The sequence below is a fragment of the Aulonocara sp. 'chitande type north' Nkhata Bay genome, linkage group LG7, assembly GCF_057382095.1.
Source record: "Aulonocara sp. 'chitande type north' Nkhata Bay isolate Kocher_YH1m ecotype deep benthic linkage group LG7, A_spYH_male_GT1.1, whole genome shotgun sequence".
NCBI classification, from domain to species: Eukaryota; Metazoa; Chordata; class Actinopteri; order Cichliformes; family Cichlidae; genus Aulonocara; species Aulonocara sp. 'chitande type north' Nkhata Bay.
Genome location: NC_141350.1, coordinates 24,091,310 through 24,109,197, shown reverse-complemented (window position 1 = coordinate 24,109,197; position 17,888 = coordinate 24,091,310). Strand labels below are relative to the sequence as shown.

The window sequence follows — 17,888 nt, the reverse complement described above, 5'->3', positions numbered from 1 at the left end:
TTAACACTTGTAAAACATGCAACGGCATCATTGTTAATGTCTGCTTCAATACATTTATTGTGCAATTAGGCCAGGATTAAACCAAATACTTCAGCATCTGCATGGGCTCAATATTCTTCTTAGTGGATTTCTTTATCCCAGCACAAAAAAAAAAAAAAAAGCCCATCTAACTAAGAGGTAGAAACACAGGCAATTTTGAAACGTGACGACAGCAAACCAATGATTACAGATTTATTTTTTCTCTTTTTTAAATATTGTAACATTTGGAGAATGGGTATTGCAACCACTCATAATAATGATAAAAAAAAAGACAGGAAGAAAGGACAGAACAAAAAGATTAATGCTAATGAAAAAAAAAAAAAAAAAAAAAACAAAGAAAAAAAAACCCAACATGCTCATCATCAGGGACTATGAAGAGCACTTATTAAAAAAACAAACAAACAAAAAACAAAAACAAAGTGGGAATTTAGTGAGCACATGTTGAATAAGAGACACCTTTATCAGTCATGAAATGTTTTGCCAGCTTGTGCTTCATTCAACTTCAGCGGGCCATCTAGGTTTAACGTGTGGTTCACGAGAAGGATCGCTGTGCAGCCCGTTTGTCTACATCCCCGGTGCTGTTTTTAAGCATGTATGATAAAAAGCAATCCAGGCTAGGCCCTGATAGAAGATCACAAAAGCAGCTTGCTGACAAGACCTTATGTTAATGTTTCTAGTTGTTTGCTTTGTAACTAGAATTAGCAAAGATCGTGAAAGATTTGTCTTATTTTAGAGAGGAAAATCCTACATGTTCTTACCATAAAGCAGTTTCCTATCTGGGGGAGGTTTAAATCCGTAAGAAAAAGCAATACAGTGAAAATAAAGTTACAACCTAACGGAGCAAATTGAGAAAAACAATACATGGTTGAGCCACTCTAGAATTCATGTAGCTGATTAGGAAACAGATCTCAGAAAATTAGGCAACAGATTAAACAATGCTTCTCAGCCTATCATCACGGTGCAGGTGGTAGCACATGAGGCCCTGTCGGTAAAAGCTTTCGGTTTATATTTGCAAGACACAAGCAGCCGAGTGCCACATCGTAGTGGTTAAATTAAGCATGGAGTTTAATAAGGTAACACAAGTCTAACAATAAGATACGGTTGATCTACGCCATGATGCTTCCGCTTGGTTTCTTAGTCTGCGTCGTCCTCAGATTCCTCCTCCTCTGCCGTCTCCAGCCAGGTGAGCCACTGGTTTACCTGAATTTTTTTTTTTTTTTTTTTTGGGGGGGGGGGGGGGGGGGGAGAGAGAATATAAAACTTGTCAACTCTTGTGTTTTCTTTCTAACAAACTAAACTGCACTACTGTACCTGGAATAAAGCTTTTCCTTTTCCAGGGAATTCTTGGGTAATGTCTTCTTTCCATGCAAGGAAGGCTTCCTCTTCAATGATCTCCATGTCGTAGAAGTTGACAAAGTAGCGCAGTAGCATGCCTTGTTAAAAACAATAAACAAATGAATTAATATGCACTTAATTCACAACTCCTGCATTATTTATATTTCACTTTTGTAACTAATCAGAGTAATCAAGATTTCACATCCCTGCACTCCCCATTTCTTGTTGCTTACTAGCTAAACTGTACAAGATTTGCTTTACCTTTAGGGAACCCCCGGGCATTGCAGTGCACCTGCAAGGCGTAGAGGGCGCTGACCTGCAGCTCGGTATGGTCGTGCAGGAACTTCTGCATGACGGGCTTGAAGGCCAGCAGCAGCTGTTTCTCTTGTTCCAGCATCTCTTTAGAGGGCGCTGCCAGTTGCTCATCACCCTCTGCCTCGCACAACTCTTGGGAGATGTACTGGAGGAAACTGAAAAAAGATCAGAGGACAAATGTTAGTTAAACTAAAGAACTTCGTTACAATGCCTTAAATGTGTGACCTTGCGGCTATATATTTAGTGACATCGCAGACAAACCAACACTTGCATGCAATTTATAACTGTTATAAAAACAGACTAAGACTATCCTGGGAAAACAGATTCAGTCAAGTCCATCTGCAAATTTACCTGGTCATGAGGATGTTGACAAAGCCTTTATCAGTATGAAACTTGGGTGAAATGTTGTCTTTAATCCACTTGTAGATGGACTGTGGAGAGGGGTCTGCCTTTATCTGCTTCAGCAGCTCCTTCTCCAGCTTCAGCAGAGGGAACAGGAAGCTCAGGCCTTTCCCCTCCAGGATCTCCAGCATGCGGTCCTTGTTCTGATCAATTTCTACCAAGTGGGAGAGCAAGTCATGTATTAGCCAGACAGAACGTGCTCCTGATATGACCTAGGTAATTAAGGTTTCAGAAAGTGATCATTTTAATATGGTCAGGAACAAATATTTAGCTCCATCCTATTAAGATTTCATTTACTCACAATACTCCAACATAACATGCACAAGAAGCATCATTACCTACAAATCTCTTCTGACAAACTGACATTTGGCAGGACTGTGTGTTACTGTAACTTCATTTAAATATGAATGTAATGTTGTCTCATTCAGACATCATCGATGGGGGATGGGGCAAACTTGAATATTCACTGGGTACTGTACAACTATTCTGGTGATCGTTATACTGTAAACTGGAGGGAAATGCTGAGAATATAAAATGACAGAATAAAAGAAGCCTAATAGATGAGGGGAGAAATCACTTTGGCATTTTTTCCCAGGAGGGGGTAGAGTAACCCTGTGCTCTCTTCCATCTGAGATTTTATTCCACACTTGCTTCTCCCCCTCCCTTTGCCACTATTGCCAAGTGCTTATTGGTGATTTTAAGATTTATCTGTTGTGAATTGTTGCTATATTTAAAAAATAAAAATAAAAAAAAAATCCTGAATTGGTAGATGGATTGGGGGCCTACCTGGGAGCATCTTCTGCATATTGACCTTGCTCTGCTGGAAGAGGTCAGTGAGCCACTCACGATCCTTGAGCTTGGCCGTCTGCTGCAAGCAGAGCAAGAAGAGTGGGAAGTGGGTTCCGTTCTCCAGGGGGTGAGCCAGCTCCGCCACGCTCACCAGCTCTGCGATGATAGCCCGAGCCGCAAACTGGGCCAGATAAGACTTCACCAGGGGCACGTCCACCTCGATCTTAGGGCACTGGTCCAGGACGTTAAGGAAAGCCTAAAATGAGTGAGGGGAGAAAGAAAATACCTCAAGCATGAAGAATAACACTATGCCCTTCTGGGTTTAGTGACATACGATGTAATTAGTCACAAATAATTACATCAATCTCAGTGAAATAACTGTGAAATAATAAAAGAGCTTTTCTTGTCTTTAAACGTACTGAATGTGTTTGTGCTCAAACACAGAAATGCTCTCCAATACTGAATGAACAGCAGACATACCTGCATGAAGTTCTCCCCAGTGATGAGGCCCTCAGTGCGGAGTGTGTGAATCAGAGTGCTGGCGTGCTCTTTGTCCTCATCTGGACAATCCAGGGAGCACACAATGATCTTACTGAGCATCTCTGGCAGGAAATGCTTTGGAGCCTTCATCTCTCTCACGCCACTCACAGCCTCAGTCAGGTTCTTAGTGTTCAAGTACTCAGTCATGATTGCCTCCTAAACAAGTAGGCAAGCACATGAACAGAACTGAACCGTGGTCACTCTGATCACCCAGCATAACAAACTCATACGTAGGTCTTGTGGTTTCATCTACTCTGTATGCACATGCTGAGGAGGTAAAATGCTTCAAGTCTAATTCATCTTTTTAGTAGCAAGCAGATTATCTTGCAGTACACCAAAGTGTTTACATAAATATATTTTGCCACTTCTATATTTCACCAGTGATGAATAGAAACTGCTAAACAGGGAGGCTTACCAATATTTATAAGTGAACTGCTTTGCTGTTATGGTTACATCAGACAGTGTAGCAAACCTTTTGGAAAACTGACCTGCAGTTTTAATTCAATTGTGAGTATGCTGTGGTAAAGCTTTTTATTCATGAGGATTTTACATGATTGTCAAGTGTTGCTTCAGCCTGGAACATATGCTTATGTGACAGAAACTGTTCTCCCTACCGTCATTTTAAGAAGCTCCTCCTTTGCAGGAGGTGGTTTCTTGTTAGTCTTCTGCGGTTTCTCTTGAATAGGTGGAGGGTTGGTCTTCAGGCCAAGCTGTGGAGGCTGAGGGCAAAAGTCATGTATTTGAGTTCACAGATACAGCTCTCCAACAAAACGACACTTCAATCTGTGATTTAATGTTTGCTGTTTATATGCTAGTTGTACAACAACCAGTTTTTTTGTTGTTTTTAAAAACTCACCAACGGTTCTCTTAGATTAACTCACTGACAAACAAGTAGACACTCTCATACCTGTCCCAGAGGGGGAGTCTGAGTGCGTGGGGGTTGGGCACTGGGAGGCATCATGGTCGGGATCTGGGGCTGGAGCTTGGGCACCTGGTTCTTATTGAGGAGGAATGACTGAGCAGGCCTGAGGCTGATCTGTGGGGCCATGAGGCATCATGAACAAAGGAGACAATAGTATTAGTCTTTGTATGTAACAAAAACAACTCAAGTTCCATATCAGCTATAAATAAAATGCCCTCATATCTCATAATCGCAGTCAGCGGACCCTGTTGCCAGTTTGAATAAAAAGGAGAAGTGGAGGAGGGACAGAAAAGAGGAGATTAAAGACAGAGACGATAGTAAAAGAAAGACTAGCAGCAGGTTGGATTCCTCAGAATAACGCGTCTTTTTATAATCACTGGGCATCACGACTCAACACAGGACATTAGGAGAGCAGAATGCAGCCTTTACAGGCTAGTGTAAAACATTTGATGTTTTAACTTTGTTAAATCTTTTTTTAGTATGACACACACACAAAAATAAAAAAAATAAAAAAAGTTTTTGGCAACAATTAACTCAGCCACGCTAGGAGCTACTTACCTCGTCAGCATTGAGCTGTCCTTTCTTGCTGAATCGTGGAGGCATGTCCTTGGACTGGACCTGCTGCTGGGCCATGTGGTTCTGGTTCTGGTTGAGGAAATGCTGGTTCTGAACCTATAAGTGTTCACACAGGCAAAAGATTCAAATGATCAAAGACAGTCAAAAGCAGCTAAACAGGTTCTATAATTTGTTTCCCCATTTCCACACAGCTTTAACCTGGAGAACTTTAAGACTAAACTAATGTAAACTTTCAAAAGCAGGCTACCTGGTTGGACTTAACAAAAGACTTGGGCCCCATGTCAAACTGTGACTGAGGTGGAGGGGCAATGTGGCCACCGTGGCCATTGAAGAGTGGGTTGGTGCGATGGCGTCCCATAGTAGGCGAGTACCTGTCCTGAATAACCCCCGGGCCAGTTCCAATCCCACTGCCTGAGAGAACAAAGATATTTTAAGATGGCCTCGTACAACAAAAACAGGAAAGGAAGTGCACAGGCATACATGATACAGGAACAAAACACACCTGGCATCTGTCCAAACATGTCAGCCAAACCCCCAAGAGTCTCCCTGTCCAGTTTCATTCTGCTGGGCATGAAAGGGCTTTCCAGGAAGAAGTCCATCCTCATCCCCTGAGACATGGGTGCTGGGATGAAAACACCCAAATCCTACAACAACATGCATGACAGAATCAGTCAATAACTGTGCCACAGTCCAGAATTCAAATTCAATATTAACCATTTTGAAAACTCTGAACTAAATTAAACACATTTCAGAGTGGAAACCTTTAACTGTCTGCTTACTTCTCGCATCACATTTATCACAAGGGACTCCTTGCTAATGTACAGAAACGTAAACAGAATGAACTGAACCCTTAAATAATGGACTCGCCTTCACTGCATCTTGACGGATCTGGTTAATTGTCTTTGGTCCGTTATCGATGAAAGCCTTGCGGGGGACCCAGTTGTTTTCTCGAAGTTCCACTGTATCTTGCAGCAGGAAGCGGATCCTAGCGGGCAACTCCTTGTTGTTCATTAAGGATCGCATACGGCCAAAGTACTGATCCATTAAAGACTGATGACAGGATGGAGAGAAAAAGGAAGTGAGCAAAGAGCAGTTCGTAAATAAAGTTTTAGAGCTGATTTTATATCAACGCTGGCTGGGTCAATTGCCTTCACGGTTCTGTCTGATGGAGTAAAAACAATAAATGCACCTACTTTTCTTGCATTTAACAAACTAATGATTCAACTTTGTGACCTATGAATGTTAGTTACACAGTCATTTTTAATAAATAAATAAAAAAAAGTGTTGAATTGAGATGTTGTGTTTACACCTTAAGCCTATACACAGCCTCTCCAAACAGCTATAGTTTATGAAAGCTGTCACCTTTGCTTTCTCATGGTCGAGTCTCGGCCCCACTGTTCTCATTATCTGACAGAGGCATTCCAGATCCTCCCCCATATCCTTGAGCTGGACTCTCTTCTTCTTTTCCAGAAGCTTCAGAGTGCAGGGAAACAAGGGAGAATTGTCATGGAATATGTAATGGATCTATATTCTGGTTTATCTTGCAAATAAGAACCCCAGAATTAAAAGATAAGATTATTAAACACAATTTAAAAAAATAAATCCATACTGTCTTGATGCATTTATGAAGGATAGATTCATGGATGAGGTCAAGTTTGCCAAGTTCCCCGATGAATTTAATGTTGCCAAGCATCTTGATCTTGGCAATGGCACGCTGCTCCTCCTCCTCCGAAGTAAGAGGGTTGTCATGTTTGTCATAGACTGAGGCGAAAAGATTATCAGAGGTAAGCAACAAAAAGTTTATGTAACTAACTACACCACGAGGACCTCTTGGGAGATTCACAAAGACAAACGGACTTACTTTCAACATTTCTGGTGCGGTTCTCAAATTCATCTTGAAGCTTGGAAATCAGCAGTCTTCTGAAGGTCTACAAAAACCAGACAAAACCCAATGTTTGAACAGTTAAAAAAAAAAAAAGAATTCAAGGCATTTCCATAAAGGTTAACAAAAAGTGTTAGGACTTGCTTTTTTCATCTGAATAAATGGGGATTTTAAAAACAATAGTCATTTAAAAAAAAAAAAAAAAACAAAAAACCCCACACAATTATCCTTTTCAAAAGTAAAGAGTTCCTAATGACTTTAAACTGTGTTGAGCAGGCCTAATAAAACAGCAAGGTCACAAACAGAAAAACTTTGCTGTATCACAGACTGAAAAGAATATTTTGCAGCAGAACATCAGTGAGACTCACTGTGCTCTGCTTTTGGGGTGTCTGGATATCAGGTGAAGTGCCATCAAAGTTTGGTGCGTCCTCTGCCAAGCGCAGACATAGCTGAGCATAGAGCGAGCTATATTTCGGCTCTTCTAAGGCTTTGTCTACAATCTGAAATGCAGAAACAAAACCAGGGAGGTCATTAAAGCACGTAGTGTATGAATCACTCAGAGCAGCCGGCCAAGTATAGATGCATACATTTCCATTTAGCTTCGTTCCAAAGAATACAGATAAGTGCTTACCAGCAAGATGATTCCTTTAAGGACGAGTTTTGAATCTACGCCCACATTCAGGAGCTCAAGGCATAGCTTGTCAAACTTCTCAGGCGTGAGTTTGTTGAGTATGCTAACAAAAGAAAAAGAAAAGAAAAAAAAAAAAAGAAAAAGAAGAAAGAGAGGTAGCAAGACTAAATATTAGAATCTGAACACTTATTAGATTTTAAGGATTTTGACTGGATATAATGATTGCCCAAGACCAAAAAGTAGGCATGTGATATTGCCAAGAAGGTTCTGTTTATTGTAAGGGGGAAAAAAACAAACAAACACAACAACAACAACAACAACAACAACAACAACAACAACCAAAAAAGAAAAAAAAAGAAAAAGAAAAAAAAAAAAAGACAGAAATCCTGAGCTCAGATCCTGAGCATTCTGTGGTCAACACTGGCAAGCTTAGATTGCCAGAGGAAACACTGTCACCCGATCTTTTGTACTTGTGAACATCTCCTGATACATACAAAGCAGAGCTTAAGTGCCTTTAGCAAAACACATGCCATGTAAGTGACTCCAGCCCTACGAAATTCAATACTTCATTTCTAATCAAGTTGGAATAATCTCAATAAGAGGTATAAACACCTTAATGAAAACCAAAATTATATTCTTTTGGTAAGTCCCTTCATGGATTGCCACAGCAGATCATCAGTAGGGCTGCCACGATTTGTCGACTAGTCACGATTACGTCGACTATTAAATCAGTCGTCGACGATTTTGATAGTCGACGCGTCGTTTGAAGCTTTGTAAGATCCCAAAAGACGCAGGAATAAGTAGCAGGATTTAAGAGTGTAATAATGGACTGAAACAGAAGATGGCAGCACTGCATGTACAAGGATGCCAGCTGCCGTTAAACCCCGAAGAAGAAGAAGAAGAAGAAGAAGCTGCTGTGTCCCAGAATTCATAGCGCGGCCCAGCTTAGTTTCCAACAATGGCGGCAGCTAGTTAGTTTTAATATTACTCTTATTATTCTTTCTGGGTCACAAAATAAACGTTTAACATATTTTCAGCCGAGAATGTAGCTGTGTAAACCTCAAATATCGGCTCAGTTTATCAGGACACCACATATTTTCAAAAGCGCTCCGACGTTTTCGGAGACGTCTGTTACCCACTAGCTCGATAGCTAGCCGGGGGCTAGGTCACTAGCGCCGTGAGAACACTGGACTCCCCGCAAATTGTTTTCAAACCCACCGCCGTCTTTCGCTACTCAGGTTAAATATATATGAGTCACTTAGATAAATTAAAAATGTTGTTGTTTGGCTTTTTTTTTTTTTTTTTTAGTATTTTATTTGTTCCTGAGTAAATCGGTTTGTCTGAGATTAAAGTTATAGTTTTTACACAGCTGAATAAACGTCAAGCAGACAACTGATTATCAGAAGTGAGAGATGCTGGAGAATATACTCCGTTGTCCTGTTATATTTTAGATAGCAAGGAGTTTATTAAACTTCACCGAAACAATCTGCAAATTTCATTAAAATTGAATAAACTATCATCTTGTCTTTATTTTTAGTTAGCACCTTAAAAGCTTAAAGCTGTAAGATAATGATAGTTATATAAGAGCAGATGCTGCTGGTGCAATAAGCTGTAGTTTTACGTCCAGTGGATGATGATCTGATTAGTCGACTAATCGCATAAATAATCGGTGACTAGTCGACTATCAAAATAATCGTTTGTGGCAGCCCTAATCATCAGCCTTCATCTCACCCCATCCCTAGCATCCTCCATCACACCATCCGGCAGCATGTCCTCCTTCACTACATCCACAAATCTTGTTCAATATATCCACTGACCCTCCTCTGCACATATCCAAACCATCTCAGCCTTGCCTATCCAGCTGTCCCTCTGATGTACTCCTCTCTAATCCTGGCCAAACTGATCACTTCCAATGGAAACCATAACATCTTCAGCGCTGCCAACTAACTCAGGGTCCTGTCTCTTTTCTTAGTACCGCTGACTCCAAACCATCATAGCAGGTCTTACGTCTTGTAAATCTTCACTTTCACTCTTGCTTCTATGCTTTTGTCACAAATCACACCTGAGAGTCAACTCCACCCTGCCAGCACTCTCTTCCTCACTAGTACATCTGTCTCACTCTCATTCACACACAGCCCATGGAGACTCCTGCCTCCATCTTACCTATTCATCACCACAGTAAACAATGACCCACAAAACAAAATAAATCAATACCAATAATAAATTAATTAATCTTAACTCTTAAGCTGGTATTTAACAGATTCCACAGAGGTCTGCACAAAACAAAAGTATAATTTGGATGAAGATTAAACTTGATTTACAGACAGGTTTACTGTGGCATCCAAACACTGATCTGTTTAGATGAATTTGTTTAGTTGTTTAGTCTGAGCACAACTGAAATGGGTTAAGTAGCAATTAAAAAAAAAATCTCTCTCTCAGTCAACCCTTTAAATATGCATCGGGAGTTGAACCTTACCCCCTCACTTTCCTGAAGATTGCATCGTGTCGCTCTTTTTCGTTGCTGGAGTTGACATCTCGTCTAGTGCTTCGTGAAGGAACCCATCTCTGAACGCTTTGCCCTGGGGTTTTCCCCAGGAACTCGCTGTAGAAATACAGAGCAAGAGATTGAGTATACTGGCACAGAATCTCAATTTGTGGTGGGTAAAGTGAAATGCGCAATTGTTCAAGCATAGAGCTTAATACCACACACTCATCACAACAGTGATCCCCGCAGGTCTATCTGCCCCCTCAAAGCATGCAGCAGAGCAGCAATAATTAAAATTAGGTGTTAAATAAAAATAAGTCTTGGTAGCCAGGGATCAGTCCACCAGGGCCTCCGGCTCCTGGCCACTGCCCGGCACACAATGCACCTACGGCACCTCCTGCGGGTGGTGGGCCTGCGGGAGGATGGGCCCATGTCCCCTTTTCAGGCTGCACCCGGCCGGCCCCCATGGACTAAGGCCCGGCCACCAGACGCTCACCCTCGGGCACCCTCCCTGGGCCTGGCTCCACAGCGGGGCCCTGGTAACCCTATCCTGGGAAGGGTAAACTGTTCCCTCAACGTTTTCCTCATAAGGGTCTTCTGAAACCCTCTTTGTCTGGTCCCTCACCCAGGACCAATTTGCCATGGGAGACCCTATCAGGGGGCAAAAGCCCCCGGACAACATAGACCCTGGGATCCCTGGGACATACAAACCCCTCCACCACGATAAGGTGGTGGAGGGGTTTGTTCTCTCAACATCCTCGAGGTCTCTACAGGAGGCTCCTTAAAGGCACTTAAATAGGGGGAATTTGTTTTGTGATATCCCTTATTTCGTGATCACCCTTAGAGATAGGGTGAGAAGTTCAGCCATCCGGGAGAGGCTCAGAGTAGAGCCGCTGCTCCTGCACATCGAAAGGAGCCAGCTGAGGTGGTTCAGGCATCTGACAAGGATGCCTCCTGGGTGAGGTGTTCCGGGCATGTCCTACCCAGAGGAGGGGACATGCCCGGAACATGTCCCCTCCTCCGGGCAGACCCAGGATACGCTGTAGAGATTATATCTCTCGGCTGGCCTGGAAACGCCTTGGCGTTCCCCCAGATAAGCTAGAGGAGGTGGCTGGAGAGAGGGAGGTTTGGGCTTCTCTGCTTAGACTGCTGCCCCCGCAACCCGGCCCCAGATAAAGCGGAAAAAGAAGATGGATGGATGGATGGATGGATAAAAATAAGCCTCTCACTAAAAGCAGTCAAAAATATTTTTAAATGGTCAACACAAATGTTAATGCATTGCCAACTTGTTAAATACTTTTTAAAACTCCTTTGTTGTAAAGTGATCTCAGGCTTCCCAGAATGGTAAACACGTTTGGGCAATCTGCAGCTATTATGTTGCATGACATCAGGGTAATCAAGATTTTCTAGTGAATCTCTTCCACACTGGGGGAATGAATAATACCTACTGATTCCTTATTACAACCAATTAGTTTATCACATATTAAGTACACATACAAACCTGTTGCCGACAGTCTTGGGATAGTGCTGAGGTGCACCCCTACCACCTCCTCCCCCCGAAGAAGCACTGCAGAAGTAAACAACACAGTGGAACACTTAAAATTCATGCAGCACTGGTGTGCTTTTTCATTCAACCTTCAGTTGCACTAAAGAACACACTGAGAGAAAAGCACTCACTAAAAATACATTTTTAAAACTGCACAGTTGGATAATTAACTATTGTAAAGAGCTACATAGATATAAAATAACACACCGCACAACACAAAATATCTTTCCAATTAAACTGTAGCACCGCAACTGATCACTGGATTTACAACTATCTTCTAGTTTTTGTAATCGCTAGAAGAACAAAGCTCGCTTGAAATCCTATAAGGCACTAAATATACAAATTAATAAAAATTAAACTAAACTGAGAAGTAGTAAAGGTTTGGCAGGGCCAAGAGCTTTATGAATAAGACTCACTTGAGGCACTTATGCCAGTTATTAGAGAGCCAGTAACAGTTTGTGTTTGCTGACAAAGAATTGTTATATTTATGAATTGCATGACAAATTCAATCCATCTGCAAGAAGAAAGGTTAACTCCAAATGTAAAGTCAGCTTGGTAAAAATGCAGTTCTCTGGTATAGCCCTTACTTTTATGTTGTATTGTTGGATCGAATTTAGTTTCCTTCTACTTAATTTATGTGGATTGCATTCAGAAGTTGCTCAGCAAATTAACCCATTATTGCATTAATATTTTTTTGTTGTTGCTGCCATTTTGACTTAAATTATTTAGGTCTGTTCTTTTCTGAAACATTGGTAGTTCATATTCCCAAAACAGCTTCTACTTAAATAGAAGTAAATTAACACCAATAGGATGAAAAGACAATGCTATTGGTGTATCCATCACTGGTGCTTATTGTACATGAGGAGAGACAAAAATGGCCTGGTAAATGGTAAATGGCCTGTATTTATATAGCGCTTTATTAGTCCCTAAGGACTCCAAAGCGCTTTACATATCCAGTCATCCACCCATTCACACACACATTCACACACTGGTGATGGCAAGCCACATTGTAGCCACAGCCACCCTGGGGCGCACTGACAGAGGCGAGGCTGCCGGACACTGGCGCCACCGGGCCCTCTGACCACCACCAGTAGGCAACGGGTGAAGTGTCTTGCCCAAGGACACAACGGCCGAGACTGTCCAAGCCGGGGCTCGAACCAGCAACCTTCCGATTACAAGACGAACTCCCAACTCTTGAGCCACGATCGCCCCCTATAATGTATAGCTCCACACTCAGGGGTTAAAGTGGGCAGAATGAGCTGGAACTGCAACGTTTAAATGAACAAATATCAGCAAACACAGTATCAGCAAAACTGTCTCTGTGCAGTTTTTCCTCACTGTCTGCTAGCTAAAGGTACAGCTACTTTATTTCCCAGGGAGCTAAAAGAAGGAGCGATGAAGCCGCTCAGAGACAAAGAAAGAAGAAGGTTATTTCTAAAAGTTAAGGAGTACTTTGTGACATTTGAGAGGGAAATTTTAAAGATTTTGTGTAAAAGTGTGACAATTAATTAGGTTTTTTTAATGAACAGATATTGGTCAGATATAAACTCTGAAAGGACAATGTCAGGTTACACTATGTTTAGATGGAATTAACTTCAGTTACAATCATTTTGATTCACTCACTGAATTCCACCTTTATATTGCCTGGGTGCTGGAAATTAGCCGTGACAATCCGTGTTAACATCTGCTTTGCTGTTTAACTCAAGTCAGCTGATCACAGCCTGCACACAAAATCTACTAGTGGTCACAACAGACATTAATGTGACATTTCTAAGTCATACCCCCCCACTCTCCACCACTACAGATGATCTACAACTGCCAAATCCCAACCGTACTCCTTTCTCTGTTTAGATGTGGAGGCAGCATCCATCTACAATGCAAGCAACAGCAGCTAGGTAGTTTTTATAAAATTCTTTTAGTTTTTACTCTGCTTGGGTTCTACACAACAGATGCTCAAGCTTTCATTACCATTAAGGTTGAACAATTGTTTCTATTCGTGTGACTTCAAAATAGTTTTATTATTATCATTATATTAACACATGAGGTTCAGCTTCCTTTGCAAAAACAAACAAATTTATTCATACAAAAGACCTTACTTTTCCCCGTTACCTCAGTCAAGTATCTGTACCTCTACTCAAGTGAAGAATGACTGTAACTTTGGCTACCTCTGCCTGCAGATGTGCTGCCTTTATCAACATCCAACCAATAGGACAGAAACCCTTTCAAGGATCAGTCTGTATACCCAACCCCCTTTTTCAAAAGGTCTCACAAAGAATTGCCTGACAGCCATTTTGAGCCTTCCCACATCCTGCTTTGTTCTATAGGCCGGAAGTTCCTGCTCAAAATGCTAGCAGAGGGCTAACCATGGGGAGAAAAAGAAAATTCCATGTTGGCATTTCCTGCACAGGCCATGACTTATTACCTGAAACGAGAAGCACCCCCTTCTGCAATCACACTCTCCACTTTGGCGGCTTGAGAATGAAGAATACTCAAAAGAATAAGAAGAATAGGAAGGGATGGGGAAAACGGTGCTGAGGAAGAGAAAAGGGAATGCAATTAGCCACTATAGGGGCTCTGGGAAAACAAGACAGGCACGGACTACACGATTAGAGAAACGTTAAACAGGACACGATTAGGTTTAAAAAAAAAAAAAAAAAATACCCAAAGACATTTACACGACTGATAAACAATTCCGTGACTAGGTCTTCCGAGGCCCAGCCACTCACAGAAAAGAATAAATAAAAATAAATAACATAAACCTGCCTCTTTACTTAAGCAAGTTATACACGAACCCACTACAGATGTGTTTGCTGAACACTGATTAAGTGGCATGATAAAACGATATTAAATGTCGAAATGTAAACATTTGTGCAGGTCTTTGCTCGGCTACAACAAAGCAAAGGTGCGTCAGCTAACTGGCTAACCTAATTAGCTAGCCTGGTGGGTCTCTAAAGCCATAGACTACGTCACGACATTGCTAAGATTTTTAGAATTTTTTCCATAAACCGTGTTTTAACATTATAGTTTTCTACAATTTACCAAGTGTTAAATGAGAAGCGTGACGCTACGTGGAAATAGATGCTTGGGGTTACACTGGCTCTCCACAGTTGGTGCTTCGTGTTGCTTTGCTGCTATAGCTCGAAAAGAGGACCAGTCTGCATACCCAGCGCTGCACCGTGTTGCAGTGAAACAGGGCAGGGCAAGCATGGCTGGCTAACGTTTACAGCCGATTCTTCGTGTCGCCATCCCTTGCTGAGATTACTTATACAGATTTCATACGAGTGTTGAAGCGAACTTGGCTGAATCTGTGTGGTGGGACTCGTGAATTCAATCATTTAGCGGACCCATTAACACGTTTGTGTACTTTTAAGTTTTCGTTGGAGTAGCTAAAGGACGACGCCATTTTCTACCTTTATTTAAATTAGCCGAGACATCTGCAAGCTAGGCTATCCACCGGCTCTTAAGCTAATATGCTATAGTTAGCTTAAGCAAGCTGTTGGTAGACGTTTCAATTTTAGCTTACTAGCTAGCAGAAGCCATTTTGGAAAAACCAGTGCGGTCGTGTAAAGGAAAGAAATGTCTTACCTTCACCAAAGCAACTTCAGTTTTGTTTTGTTGTATGACTACCAAAGAAGAAATGAGAAGATTTATAAATAAAGAGGGTTTTGCGTTGGGTATTAGGATAGCTAATAGCAGAGAGATAGCCGCATAAACACACACACACAAACCCCTTACTGGCCGCTTTGTTTGCATTAGCTAGCTGGTAGAGAGCCCAAAAGCTAGTAGCCTTATGGGGGCAGAAATGTCACCAATTTGCATCACCACGCATCTTGTTGCCATGTCAATTCTGTCCAATCACACCAAAGATATGTTTTTAAGGCGTTTCTATCCAATGAGAGCACCGCCTTATTTATTTGATTGACACACAATTCAACCTATGGCGAACAGGGACAAATCAACTAATCACTATATTTTTTTCAGTAATTTACAAAACTGACGAATTTTTAAAGTAAAGGTTTTAAAAAAAATTGTACAAAACGGATTTGATTATATTTGAGTTTAAGTTATGAGAAAATAATTCTTACTATTGACCACTGGCTATTTCTTAATAACCTTATTTTGCTTTTCTGTTCTTTTTTGTAAATACTTTTTTGAATAGTTTTGGGAGAGCTTCACACCATACATTGTGAGTGTTTTCACACTGGGGGAAGCCCCATAGTTCTGTAATGTTTTCCCTCAGTATATATTTTAGTTGGTCATGTTGTTCAGAAAAATTACACTTCACATTTATATGGACTTCACACTCTTACCCTTTTGACTCACCAATCAAATGAAAGTATTTTTTTATTAGTCTTCTGTTACTAATGGCTTAAAGTCCACTGACAGTCTTTGAAAAGTTTCATTCATTTTCATTCTTATTGTTACATCCCCTGGCTAGTCTAGGGGGTTTGAAGGGACAAACATAAAGGTGGAAAGTGAAGGAGGAGCCAAGATGGTAGTTTTAAAAAGGTTTATTTAATGCTAGTGATGAAATTTGGGTTCAGACTGAGGTATAACTTCAGGGAGAGCCAAGGCCAACATAACAAACAAAACACCCCTGATGTGAAAATAAAAGAAATTTACCTAACTCCAAAGAAAACCAAATATATAACCTATAACCATAACCTACCTAACAACACGTAAACAGGAGAAAACAGGGTGTCAAAACAAAAGGCAGCTCTCCCCTACAAGCAGTCTGAACATGAAAACAAAAAAATGTCACAAAGGCATGCACGCCTGTACAGGTATGGAAAACAAAATGGCCAGAGGGCACAGAAACACTGCTCCACAGGCCTTAAGTATTCTGATTAACAATTAGCTGGACTCTGAGCAGCATCCAATCAGGACAGAGGAGGTGGAGCTTAGACAAAACATAAGGAGTTAGTTGAGAGAAGAAAACCAACATCCTCCTGTGGGATGTAACACTTATATATAGGTTAATCTCCAGGAAGGAGTTAATCGTGTATAAAAAGAAAGAAGTGTCTCATGCAAACCTTTATGTTTGGATTTTATTTTCGTCTTGTTACTTCAAGTTAGATGAGTGGTTCAGTCACCATGAGACTTTAACCAATGGCCTTTTATTTAAGAGCTCATTTGCCCTGCTACTTTTGTATCTGCTGAATAAAATCCACTAGGAAGTGGTCAGTGGATTTTATTCAGTCCAGTGCCAAACAGTTATGTCACTTAATTCACAACTGCCAAGTTTGGAGCTGTATAGGCCCAGGCCAAGGGCAAACCACTCACACTTATAAGTTGGCTGAAAAGGGGTCTTGACCTCCTCTTCTCCATGCAGCCAGGAAAGTAATTGGGAACCTCCATCACCCCAGACACCCCCCCCCCCCCCCCTCTCCAATACTTGCAGTTAATCAAACTCCCACCTCTTCACCTTTAGCAGCACTGTTGCTAGGAAAACAACATCCAGAAAAGGACAGAAAACAGGAAATAAAATGGGCTTCCAAGAGTCAGTATCTATTCCTTAAAATGAAAATAATTTTAGTTTATGTTTTGTTTATGTAACCAGTAGGCTTCATGCAACTGTAATGGCAATTTTTATCGGTGAAACCAACTTACGAGGTTGGGCTTAAATGTAAACTGTGTCTCGTTAACTGAAAACCACACACCCTTAGCAGTCTAATTTTGCCCCATTAGATCAGGATTAATAATGCACACACAACTGCAAATGCCACGGATGAATACTCGTGTGAATCCCCCTCTCAGGTTTAGTAGCATCTGGTTGAAAGAAACGCTGTAAGAAAGGTGACTTTGGATGTTGGACATGGCATTATAATAATATCTGTAACATAGGATGTATAACATCATCAAAATCAAACAAAACATACAGCTTCGAATATTTCAGCCACCTGCTGGTATTTAAGTAAAGCATACAAGGATGACAAAGAAGAAGCAGTCGGCCTCTGTTAAATTGTAGAAACTTTTTATTTGGCATTTTTTTTCAAGTGTTATGCTAAACATATGTAACATAAAATTATTTCAGTGTTTTTAGCATGAATACAAAACACATTTGCTAATATTTGACATTTCAGCTGAAGTTGTTTTAGGAAAATAAAATAGTGTTGACCATTACACACCCTCTATTTGTTTTGTTTTTTCATTTTTGAAACATGCTGGGAGATTCTCACTTTATTTTGTAATATTACAGGGTATGCATTGTTTATATTAGGACATTACAATCTTATCCTTTTGACTCAACAGACAAATGTCAGTAATTTTTTCATTAGTGTTAACTTGGCTTTGAATGTGGTATTACTATCTTCTTAAAGACCTCCTTTCTTTTAGGGAAAAAGGCCCGAATGAACACAAAAACTGTTTGTTTGGAGGATATAGAAAGCCCATTGCAGAAAATACCAGAGCATTTATCACATATTA

General features: G+C 40.9%; 1 protein-coding gene and 1 non-coding gene across 2 annotated transcripts; both read right to left on the bottom strand.

Annotated features, from left to right (window-relative positions):
- Positions 1-39: 39 nt before the first annotated feature.
- On the bottom strand, positions 40-14,797 carry eif4g2b (eukaryotic translation initiation factor 4, gamma 2b). The gene is made up of 21 exons (XM_086302740.1): positions 14,626-14,797; positions 13,885-13,993; positions 11,418-11,483; positions 9,908-10,033; positions 7,432-7,534; positions 7,169-7,300; positions 6,780-6,846; positions 6,528-6,679; positions 6,281-6,391; positions 5,786-5,968; positions 5,421-5,562; positions 5,166-5,329; positions 4,901-5,014; positions 4,328-4,456; positions 4,035-4,139; positions 3,361-3,576; positions 2,878-3,136; positions 2,041-2,245; positions 1,636-1,844; positions 1,351-1,472; positions 40-1,239 (listed from the first exon to the last, which is right to left on the bottom strand). Exons 1-21 carry the CDS (start codon positions 14,795-14,797, stop codon positions 1,174-1,176), a joined length of 2,952 nt encoding a protein of 983 aa, XP_086158866.1. The 3' UTR covers positions 40-1,173.
- LOC147325171 (small nucleolar RNA SNORD97) lies at positions 4,553-4,726 on the bottom strand. The gene has a single exon (XR_015130674.1). It is a non-coding gene; the product is annotated as a small nucleolar RNA SNORD97 (small nucleolar RNA).
- Positions 14,798-17,888: the final 3,091 nt, after the last annotated feature.